This window comes from Carettochelys insculpta, chromosome 31 (assembly GCF_033958435.1).
Source record: "Carettochelys insculpta isolate YL-2023 chromosome 31, ASM3395843v1, whole genome shotgun sequence".
Taxonomy (NCBI): Eukaryota; Metazoa; Chordata; order Testudines; family Carettochelyidae; genus Carettochelys; species Carettochelys insculpta.
The window spans coordinates 2,043,451-2,055,612 of record NC_134167.1 but is presented as its reverse complement, the minus strand read 5'-3'; the positions used below and the strand labels follow the sequence as shown (position 1 = coordinate 2,055,612).

At 42.9% G+C, this 12,162-nt stretch overlaps 1 protein-coding gene across 1 annotated transcript in view; it reads right to left on the bottom strand.

The window, feature by feature from the left end:
• Positions 1–4,789: 4,789 nt before the first annotated feature.
• The window catches only part of ADRA1A (adrenoceptor alpha 1A), a 29,398-nt gene continuing 22,025 nt past the window's right edge, over positions 4,790–12,162 (bottom strand). The window contains exon 3 of the mRNA XM_074981905.1: positions 4,790–5,351. Coding sequence (XP_074838006.1) covers positions 4,840–5,351 — 512 coding nt within the window. The 3' untranslated portion in view covers positions 4,790–4,839. The remainder of the gene's footprint in view (positions 5,352–12,162) is intronic.

The following is a 12,162-nucleotide window of genomic DNA, read 5'->3' as shown; positions in this document are numbered from 1 at the left end:
TCAGGTTTGGTATCCAAAGTATTTGAACCCCCTGAGACTGAAAAACTTGGCTGGGAACCTCACGAGAACAGGCCTTTCTTGTGAGATTTCCATCTCTTCTGCTTCTTGTCTTGGCTTGAAATGCTATGAGAACAATTTTTTTTCTTGCTGTACTCCAACTTTTGCTCATTTCAAATCCAGGAATCATGGACTCTACTTGAAAACCTTTGGAAAGGTTTCTGTTCACTTCTAAAAAGTGGTTTAGGGGAAAGGTCGGTGTCTTGTTTTAATGACAGAGTGGCCAGTGCCACAAATTTGGGCTCCAGACGGCTGGAAATTTAGAGGGGTTTAGACCTAGGGTTTTGATTTGGTCTCATTTCTAATTTACATTTCTTAAGATGATTTCCAGTTCTCTTATATAAAATATTCATATGGTAGAACTGAACACATGGCTGTATTTGATTAGTCTAGTCAACTAAACCCATAGTGCAAAGAAATCTATGAAGCATCATTTGCTGACCTGCAGTAAACAGCAATGCTCTGATGAATTAGAAAAACCACAGCACTGCCCTTCTTACAATGTAATATAGCTCTATGCTGGACAGCTCAAGTGTATCATCAGCCACTATTTATGGGTACCATCTTTGTATGTGGAAGTAGAGATCAATTAAAGGTGGCCAGATTAGCAATTATACTACTGCTAAACAAAATGCCTGAGAGGCTAAACAGCTGCAGTAATTATAGTCAGGGACTACAGTTCATGCTTTCCCAGAGCAAGTGTTAATTGCAGTGTCTCCTGTCTGGGTTCTAATGTACAGGCCTGTGCATATGTGTACCATGATCCTCTAATGAAGAGTATGTGACGCTTGTTTAGTTTCAGTGGCTGTCCCTCTGTGGCTGGTCCTCAAAGGAAGAGAGTCCTAGAACTGCTAGGTTACCCACATTTCTACCTAAACACTGAAGTGTAGGATTTCTAAAGTATAAGAGCCTGTCTGTAATCTACAGCAATGTTCCATCTCCACTGACAGGGAGGTAGCCCTGAGGTGGGTAGCGTGGGCTCCAAATCATGGTTGTGGTGTCTAGTTGAAAGGATGATGGCACAGAGGCCTGACAATGGATAAGCAATGGTATTGGGTGTGGCCAATTAAAGGCAAAAATTGCAGCAGCCCTCTGATGTGGAATCTTAAACACCCCTGGGTGCATGGTTATCAGTTAATTTATCTGGAGAACTAGGGATCTTCATTATGATCAGTGATTGTGCAAATGAGGGTGGCCCTTAATAGCTTGATCCTGCCACCTTGAGTAATGATTTCCTTACTGTGCATGTTCCTGGATTAGCTCTTTCTGGTTAACTCTATTACTTTTTTGGAACTTTGACTCCCACATACAGGCTGTGACCTGGAGGTGACCTGTCTGTATGTCACCCGCCCGTATGTGTCAACTTGGTGGCATCTCAGGTTTGGAACATTGATTGTTTTAGTAAATTTTAAGTTTTTTTTTTGGAAGGGTTCCCCGATCCTATACGGATTTAGACCACATGCCACTGCAAATTGCTTCTTCCCTGCATATGACACAGCTCATGTTCCCATCATACAGAGGGAACAATCACATTGTTAGGCCTCTGCTTGCCTCTTCCTTAGCTGAGTGAGAGAAATCTGCAAACTGTTTTAAGACACAGAGGGAAGCAGAATCTATGCTCCTTGGGATCACCCCTAGTAGTTCAACTGCCATACTGCAAAATTTGCTGTGAACACACTGAACTCTTTCCCTGCCTGAAAACTCCCACAAAACACCCATTAGAGACATCCTCAGTTGTGTGGAAAATGATGGGTACAATGGGGTGGGGGACTCCATATTGTGGTCACGGCTATGATTTCAGTGAACCTAAACAACAATTTAAATGCACTCAGGGCAGAGCAGAGTAAAAATTCCAGGAGCATTTTAGCTGGACAATTTGACTTTTTGTGAATCTGTAAATTTTCTTGAATTCAGCATTTGAAATTATTTGATTTGGGGGAGTAATTCATGGCTTCTAAATTTTGTGAGCAGGTTTGTTGTGAGTACGGTTGGAATCTGATCTCTGATGATTAGATGCCAAAATCCAGAGTTATAAAGGGATTGGGGTACCTAAAATATGCTGTCAAGTATCAGAGGGGTAGCCGTGTTAGTCTGGATCTGTAACAGCAACGAAGGGTCCTGTGGTACCTTATAGCCTAACAGAAAAGTTTTGAGCATGAGCTTTCGTGAGCACAGACTCACTTCATCAGATGCTGCTAGCGTAAGTAGAGATGGGGTATTAGTGGACGAGAGCTAAGGAAGCACTGTTCCAGGTCAGCCATGAAAATATTGGCATATTGAGGGGCCATGCAGGTACCCATAGCTGTGCTGCTGATTTGAAGGTATATATCGTCACCAACTTTGAAATAGTTGCGTGTGAGGATAAAGTTACATCTGATGAAGTGAGTCTGCTCATGAAAGCTCATGCTCAAAACTTTTCTGTTTGTCTATAAATATGCTGATGAGTCTTTATTAGATTTTACAAAAGGACCTGAACTGACTAGGTACCTAAAGTCAATGGGAACTAAACACCTAATCCATATAGGCAATTTGTAACTCCCCCTGCATATTTTGGTGTCTAAATACCTTTGTGACTTTGTTCTCAAGATGTGGTGATGGTTTGATTGGGACTTTATTGAACAGAAAATGCTAGGCCTATTTAGCTGTTTTGACAGCTTGTGTACTTTGAGCTTGATTCTCGGTTGCACCGAGATTGCTTAATACCACTCTGGCCATGTAAAGGAATGTTGGCGACGACACAAATTACGTTTACATTCATCTCAAGGTCACTTTGCAAAACAAGAATTTTGTTGCTTCACATCATTCTGGCAGCACAAAGTCTATGAAACAATTTGTGAGGACCTGGCGGTGATGAGTGTGTTCTCAGAAGCCATCAAGTGTCTCAGGGATACAGAAGTGAAAGATGTGGGGGATCAAACACTGCCAAAATGTCAGTGTTATGATTGAATGAGAGATGGAAGAATAATCAATATGATCCATCGATCAATATTATCCAGGTATCTCTTCAAAGCCTTGCACTGCAAAATTCCAAATGACTTCTTCAAGTGTTGGATACCCCTAATTTCCATGCAGCTCAGCAAGCCTTCAGTGACTCACAGTAACTGGCTCTTCCACATTGTGAGGTGCTTATTTCAGCTATTGTACAGACAATTCCTCTCACCTGAATTGCTTGTTTGTTCACATAGCTAAGGGAAAATATAATGGGCTCCCAAATGCTTTTATCACCCACATCTACCAGGGAGGGCCCATTCCAAATGGGGTACATCCTTCACTCATTGGTGCATGTAACTCCCATCAATTTGAATAGGAATGAAGGGCCTGAACCAATGAGCTGTTCAGAACTGTGTGAGCGGAGCAGTTTGCTGGAAAGAATGTGATACAAACGCACAGCAAGGCAGCCTCACGTCTGCAATGCTTGTGATACACTCAAGAAAGATTCTATGGCTTTGGCAAGCCAGTGGAGTAAGAAGTGTTAAACTTTTAAACAGCTCCCACTAGACAGTATAGAGGGCATGTCTTCACTACCTGCCAGATCAATGGGCAGTGATTGATCCAGCTGCAGTTGATTTATCGTGTCTAGTACAGAGGTGATAAATCAATTGCTGAGTACTCTCCCATCAACTTTGGTACTCAACAAGAACAAGAAGTGTAGGCAGTCAATGGGAGAGTGTTAAGACACTGCAGAAAGTACATCTATTCACGTAGGTGAAATTATGTAATTTAGATCAATGGCCCGCGGTAGTGTAGACCAGGCAAGAGACTGGGAAAAATGATTAAGTAACAGTCTTCTAGAACCCCCATGATACAGACATCTTGCCTGGTTCTGAGTTTTGTTATAAATGCACTAAGGTTCAAAATCATTTGGAATGTGTATGGGACAACCAATGATTTTAAGCATTTAAAAAAGAAAAGAACATTGAGGCATGTTTCTGTAGAGAGGTGGGATTCACATCCTTTCATCAAGGTTTTTCCTTGAGATGGAATTTACTGGACTCCAAAACACAAAGTGGAACATGGGGAGGTGAAGCCAAGCAGCTCCCACGCCCCGGGAATATCTGCGCAAGCTCCAAAAGCTGGATCTACCAGACTTCAACACTCCAGCTACATCAACAGGATCTAAGGTTCTTCCTGCCTCTCAGGACTGGAACGTTGACTGAGCAGCAGGGGTGATCTGAGTTTGAAAGGTCTTTGTATCCAAATTGCCATGATTGAGACCATCCAGTGATACAGAACATTCCATTGACCATTTCCCCCCTTCTTTGCTGGATCAACAGGTCCAACCATAGAAAAAACTGATTATATCGTGGAATGGCCCTAAAGTGAGAGCTTTCCGAGGCTGAAATCAGCCCAGCGCACTCCGAATTGCACATCAAAATCAGACTCCCTGGAGCTGGAAAAAGAAAATACCAAGAAAATAAAGGCCTTTAAATGTCAGGGGAAATGAGGCTATAATCACTTTGTGGGGCTGGATTCTTAGAGGAGCTTTGGGGCTTCAATGCTTATTAAATAAATGGAAAGGTCCCTGCTGATTTCATTGAAGTCTGAGTCAGGTCCACAATTCTCAGGGACTTTAGTTCTAACAAGTGTCGGTCCTTGCTCTTTTTACCATGTGTTACACCATAGATTTAGGTCACTCCCCCCGACTTGAGTACCGATTCCTACTTCCTGCTAAGGAGAGCAGCCCCCCGCTAGTAGAACCATGCCCGCAGAGCAAGGTTGCCAGACTTGAAAAGTTGCATGTAAATTCCATCCCCCTCCTGTCCCATTAGAGATCTTGATCCCTTAGACCTCCTCCCCACTTTTACTCAGGGAAATAGTGTGTATTTTAATGGTTGGCACATTACGGTTCTCCCGAGCGATGCTCCCTGATGTGCCAGCACAGCAGCATGTCCTCAGGAAACCTTGGCTCTTCACTTTGGGTTTGGTGCAACTGGACTTGTCCTTGGAGATTGTAGCCACACTTTGCACACTGGAGAAAATCTTCCACTCGCAGACCCCTTCGGACTTGGAAATCCTATAGAAGGTTTCCCCTGAGCCTACTGGAATGCGGACGACGTTCTTGGTGCTGTCCATACTGGGGCTAGCTGGATGGTTGAGGTTGAAGCTAAGAGAGTGCTTGCTGGCTGCTGGCTTTCTGGGGAGACACTGAGCTCGTAGGACATTTTGGAATGCTTTTTTAAACTCCTGACTTGAGCATGGGTAGATGATGGGGTTGATGCAGCTGTTCAAATACCCAAGCCAAAATGTTATTTTAAAAACAGTGTCTGAGGGCTTGATTGCAGGAAAGAAAACACCTGGAATGGAAAATACAGGGGCTGTTAAGACAAAACTGGTGAGACATTGCAGATAGTCTCAGAGTCAGAGAGAGAGCAGTGAAAACAACCCAGTGAGTTCATGAGTTTTGGGTGCTCCAGCAACAGACTTATTCATCCTGGGGAACAGCACTTCAGACTGCACAGTAGTCTACAATTACAAAGACTGTATGTAATAACTGCTATGGCAGTGATGGGGCAGGTTTAACCTATCTGATCCATTACAAATGCAATGGTCATTTCGTATTATAGGTTCTACAGGATCTATGCAGGGCTGTTCTTACCCATATGCAGAATATGCGGCTATGCAGGATACCCAAACATCTGGGGCACCACATGGTTCTAATGTGCACTTACCCACATCTTCCTATGCCTGTTCTATTGCTCTGCTCCTTTCCAAGAGGACCTCATTAATTTAAAAGTGAAAAAGCCTGCCAGAGCTATTAGCAGAATGCTGAACCTGTGAAAGAGCCCTGCAAAGAGTAATGAAGTCATTTAACAGGCATTTACCAACCTGAGGAATATACTGTCAGTTTCTGAATTTACTGTGGCAGTCAACAGGACATTAGTTTAAAATTTGCTTTGAAATAGTTCATTGGTGTGTTGCTGAAGATTATCAAATCACATCTTTAAAAATGATCACCCTCCCCTTCCTTTCCATCCCTCCAAGCTGCCATTGGGCTCGGGAACTACTTTACTAAGGAAAGTGTTAAAATGAAGTGACTAGGTAAACGAACTTCCTCCCAAGAGCTAAAGCATCTGACAGGGCAGATAAGCAAGGAGATAACTTAGCCAGGGAGTCGCCGCCCAGCACCCTGCCTCATGGAAAGGACTGTTATGGGGGTTGGCCACTTTGAAATGGGAATTTGAAAAGACTTGGGTGCCTCACTAACTTGGGAGACTTCAGAAATCCCTTCTGCTGCATGATCCTGATACAGACTTCAGCAAGCCAATGGAAAGGTCCTCACTGAGTGCAGCGAGTGTGGCTCAGACATCTTTTGCTGCAGCTCTATAAATCATTGTCATTTCAAAACCTCTACTGGCCTGCAGTGAGTGCTCAGCAGCAGTTAACTGAAGTGGCTAGAATTGTAAGTGTGCTTCCCATTTAAGTAATTAAACAGGGAAGGGAAATGGATCTCCCTGCCAGGATGGGCTGCTGCTTTGTCAACTAGAGTCAGCGACAGGGGCCAGGGATGAAACAGTGGGACAGGTGTTTTGCAAAGGGACCACAACCAGCCTCCCTCCGCTTAGGAAGTGTGGGCTACAGCTTGCTGCCATGTGCGGAGGTGTCTGGATGTGCAGGCAAGACACAGGCTGACCTAAAATTTCTCTGCTTCCTTAACGCTGATTAAAAAGCAATTGTTGACTTCAAATGCTACTTTTTTTAAAAAGCCGCCTCCTGTTTTAAAAAAAAAAAAACAAACGGTAACTGACCAATCAGGGTATCTGTTGTCCCCACAAGTTAGGAAAGCCACATAGCATGTCTGCAACTTGTTGTTGACCAGTTGTGTAGGACAGTATAGAGAAGGGTAGAAATTACTTTGCTAGATCAGACCACTCATCCCTCCAGCTCTCCATCTTCAGAAAAGGGTGTAAGACCCCGGCAGCAAGAAGGTATGGGATAATATCCAAAGGGAACATTTCTTCCTAATGTCCATTAGCACAAATTGCCCATCTGTTGGACTTCAAGCACAGCTGGGGGTATCTTTATTTGGGCACTGTACAGGGCTAATTATACATCATGTGCTAAATAATTACCATTATTGCCTTTTAACATTGCAAGCAGCAGCAGCAGTGGCATTTATTTATTGCAAAGGCACTTGATAATAACCGATGCTCCTTGCAAGCTGTGCGCTTGTGTGGCCACTCAGGAGAGATTCAAATGCTGTCCAGCTGATTAGCAAAGTGCCCACAGCTAGTCTTGTTCTTTCTACGGGTGGTGGCAATTCACACATGCATTGGTGCACCTGAAATTTATTCTGCACACGGACAGAAAAAATCTACACATGGATGGAAGAGATTAGAGAGAACACTGCCCACAACACTGATACTTACAGCCAACTGTTCACTGCTAGTGCTCCCTGAATAACCCTAGAAATTGGCTTGTAATAAGATCCCACAATTCCCTAGCGCAGATGCTCAAGTTTCTCTAAAAAGAAAACGGTCCTGTCTGGTTGTGAATGAAACAGAAAACTGAATTCCATGCTGTTGAAATATTGCCTGTTCTTGGGGCCCAGGCTCAATATTAAGGCATCTTGGATGACATTTTGCTGCAGATCAGCTAGTACATTAAATACTTAACATGTTATTGAGGGAAAGGTCATTCACTACTTTGCTTTCAAGTACTTGCCTCCAACAATGAGCCCCTATTGTTCCAAAATCTGTGATTACTTTGGACATTGTAGCTTGGGCTTAAACATCATCTCAACTTCCCAGAAAACAATTTGCTTGTTTGAGTCTTTACAGCCAAGAGTTTGATCGATAGCTCTTTTAACATTGCTGTACCTCTCTGTGCAAGCCCCTGCGAAATCATAAACATGCTCAGATTGGAAGGGCTGTTACAGCAATTATTTATGCAGCACATGAAGTTCACCAGTAAACACACATTCATCATTTGTATTCTACAAAATCATCCAGAGAGCAGTGCTGTTAGAGGCATGGCCTTGAACAAAGGCTCAAGAGCTCAAATGCTAACTGACCTTTGGGGAAGTTTAGATCAGTACTATGTGCCCAAACAACCACCGCAGAATCTAAAACCTTCACGTTGAAGAGTTTGTATGTGGATCCTAACTTCATTGTACTAACGTGTGTCTGCTCTTTACTCATGCCAGAAAGTAGTTCCTGAACTTTACTGCCTTTCAGTCTGGTCTCATGGGAGTTTAAAACAAGGAGACTTGAAAATGTAGGGGATTTATGGCACTGCAAATCCACAGCTATCTGCTTTATAGCCACATTTATGGACATGGCTGCAGATATCCGTGGCTCATTTCTGTGGACATGGATCCAAGGATTTTGTATCTAGAACCCTGGGAAGTTGTGGATAAGAACATAAGAATGGCCATACTGGGTCAGACCAAAGGTCCATCCAGCCCAGCATCCCATCTGCCGACGGTGGCCAATGCCAGGTGCCCCAGAGAAGGAGAACAGAAGACAATGATCAAGTGATTTATCTCCTGCCATCCATCTCCTGCCCTTGTTCTGAAGGCCAGGGCACCATACTTCATCCCTGGCTAATAGCCATTTATGGACCTAACCTGCAAAAATTTATCAAGCTCTTTTTTTAAACCCTAATAGAGTCCTGGCCTTCACAGCCTCCTCGGGCAAGGAGTTCCACAGGTTGACTGTGCGCTGTGTGAAGAAAAATTTCCTTTTATTAGTTTTGAACCTACTACCCATCAATTTCATTTGGTGTCCCCTAGTTCTTGTATTATGGGAAAAGGTAAATAATTTTTCTATGTTAACTTTCTCCACACCATTCATGATTTTATATACCTCTATCATATCGCCCCTCAATCGCCTCTTTTCCAAACTGAAAAGTCCCAGTCTCTCTAGCCTCTCCCCATATGGGACCCGTTCCAGGCCCCTAATCATCTTAGTTGCCCTTTTCTGAACCTTTTCTAATGCCAATATATCTTTTTTGAGGTGAGGAGACCACATCTGCACGCAGTACTCGAGATGTGGGCGTATCATAGTTTTATATAGGGGAAGTATGATATCTTTTTGTCTTATTATCGATCCCTTTTTTAATAATTCCTAACATCCTATTTGCCTTACTAACTGCCGCTGCACACTGCGTGGATGTCTTCAGAGAACTAACCACTATAACTCCAAGATCCCTTTCCTGATCTGTCGTAGCTAAATTTGACCCCATCATGTAGTACGTGTAATTTGGGTTATTTTTTCCAACGTGCATTACCTTACACTTACCCACATTAAATTTCATTTGCCATTTTGCTGCCCAATCACTCAGTTTGCCGAGATCTTTTTGTAGTTCTTCACAATCCCTTTTGGTTTTGACTGTCCTGAACAACTTGGTGTCATCTGCAAACTTTGCCACCTCACTGCTTACCTCATTTTCTAGATCATTGATGAACAAGTTGAACAGGATCGGTCCCAGGACTGAGCCCTGGGGAACACCACTAGTTACCCTCCATTGTGAAAATTTACCATTTATTCCCACCCTTTGTTTTCTGTCTTTTAACCAATTCCCGATATTGACTTTATATCTGCAGGTGTGAATGCAGATATCCCTGGATCATTTTGCAGCTGCAGGTGCAGGTACTAATTTTGTATCAGTGCAGGACTCTGGTTATGAGTTCTTCAGGGTCTGAACTCAACTGTTTCTAGATACGTGAGCAAACAAACTTTAAAAATTCAGGAAAGTTGTAGGTACGATGCATGAACTGAAAAGTTTTTTTCTGGATGAATGGCACGTGAGAAGGTATCAGGCTATTGCCTGAATGATGCGGAATGATTAATTACTCTCATTTTACTTCTGCACAGTGCAGTTCCTGGTGTCAAATGCAAAGCATGCTTTAAGTACCAGAACATAAATTCTCAATTTCTGAATTGAAATGATTGGCACAGGAAGCAAGCTGGGGGCAAGTAAGGGATAGGGCATGTAGCCAGAGTGCAGTGTACTCTAGTTATCTTCAGTTAGTGCAAGGTGCCTTAGGGACCCCAGCCACCTGGTGCATATTACAGAGCTCTAAAATGTCCCAAGGCTCTGATGGGTGCAGCACATGAGAGATTTGTAACTGATTCCTTGACAGTCAGGCTAGGCACAGTGAGGCCCTTGCCCTTCATCTTCAAAAAGGCAGACGCCTGGCTGTGAATTGCCGTTGCTACTAGTGCTTTGCTCGTTACTCAGCTGCATGTGTGGATGTGCCCTTTTAGATTGAAAATAGTTAAGAATACTTACCTGTTCAGAACATACTACTAATAGCAGTTTACTTCTTGCCTAAGTGAATCATCCAAACGACAGTACAGAAGAAATCAGATTGGTATTTCATGATGCTGCTCCATGACTATGCCAGAAGTTTCTTAATACATGCATGCTATTTTCCTGTAACAACAAAATGCCTTGCAACTATTCATTATCTTACTGGAGGACTTTTTTTGGTGGAAAATTTCAAAGGAACTAAGATGCACCAGTTCTATTAAATTAATCTAACTTCAGTTTCTCTGGTATCAGAGGGGTAGCCGTGTTAGTCTGGATCTGTAGAGCAACGAAGGGTCCTGTGGCACCTTATAGACTAACAGAAAAGTTTAGAGCATGAGCTTTCGTGAGTTAACTCACGAAAGCTCATGCTCTAAACTTTTCTGTTAGTCTATAAGGTGTCACAGGACCCTTCGTTGCTCTTCAGTTTCTCTGTTGCTTTCCCATTTTGTTCCAATACAAAAGATAAACGAAATCCAAATCTAGGATGTGCTCTATTAAGACAAATGTAGTGGTAGATGGGGGGGGGGGGGGTTTTAAAAAAATCTTCTTGGCTGTAACTTTGGGTTCATTTTAAAGGGAATGCAAACAGTCTGCCAAAGTCTGTTAAAAATAGAAAACAGTCAAAGTTGACGCTAGGTTCCTGCTTTTCCGGGTGGGCAGGGTAGTCATATGCTAATTTATTAATAGAACCTTTTTGATTGATCAGTTTAGTGATTTCTTGTCTTGCTATACCACATTGTACATGAAAAAGACACAGACTAAGTTGAACAGTAAACAAGTGTTGCCATCTGTAAAAACTACCAACTTAATTACTACCTTTCAAAACTTGTTATTCCCGTGGTAGATGAAACTTGCATATTTTAGATAATATTGGACTCTCATAGGCATCCCTGGAGCTTTGCAGATTTACACCCACAGAAAATCAGGTATGTTTATTTCAGTGGTGTTGCATCGATATACGGACACTGCATCCAGGCAAAGGAATATGTACATCGGTATCTACACAAGCTGTGTTGGTTGAAAGAGACTGAGAATTGAATTTGTAGTTGGAGTCTACTTCACAGGAACCCTGCACCCTGTGTCAGTCATTTACATCAGTGCAAAGCGATAGTAAAATTCTTCCAAATCAACACAGTGGCATTTCGCATCACCTTTGCATCAGGGTAAATGGCTTACACAAGAGCAGAGCAGTGGTTTTCTGGGCTAAGAATGGCTGCATTGTAAGACACCGTGTGGGCAAAACATTGGCAGCTCTGGGCCTCCTCTGTTTAATGGACGGAATACAAGCTTGTTGGTGTGGTTAGTGCTCGTGTAGTGTTTTGTAGCTGTAAAACGTTATTCTCCATGCATAGTCTCAAGCTGCAGAACTGAAATCCAGAACTTTACTGACCTTGAAGCTAGGAATACATTTGGATCCAGAGGTTTGGATTGTCCTGTTACTATGGTCTAGGCTGCTGTTCAGTTCTGGTTCATGCCTAGATACTAGCATTATGCCCTAGGTCCTGTAGACAGAAGCCCTTTGTTCCCTAGTGACGTCACTTGCCTTGAGCTACCGAAGAATGCTATATTTTCACGTATTGCCTATTGACAGGGCTGTTCTTACTCATACACAGAGGCAGAGAGCAGCTGAAAATTTGGGGCACTCCTAGGTCTTGGCATTCACCTTCTTGCCTATTCCTCTCCCTCTTTTTTGGCTCTGCTTCCTTCCAAGAGGATCTAGTTGACTTAAAAGCAAAAACACCTGCCAGAGCTATTAGCCAACATTGAGCACGTGAAAGGGCAATTCAGGTGTAATGAAGCCATTTAAGGGGCATTAGCCAATCACAGGTACATATGCTCAGTTTCTGAATC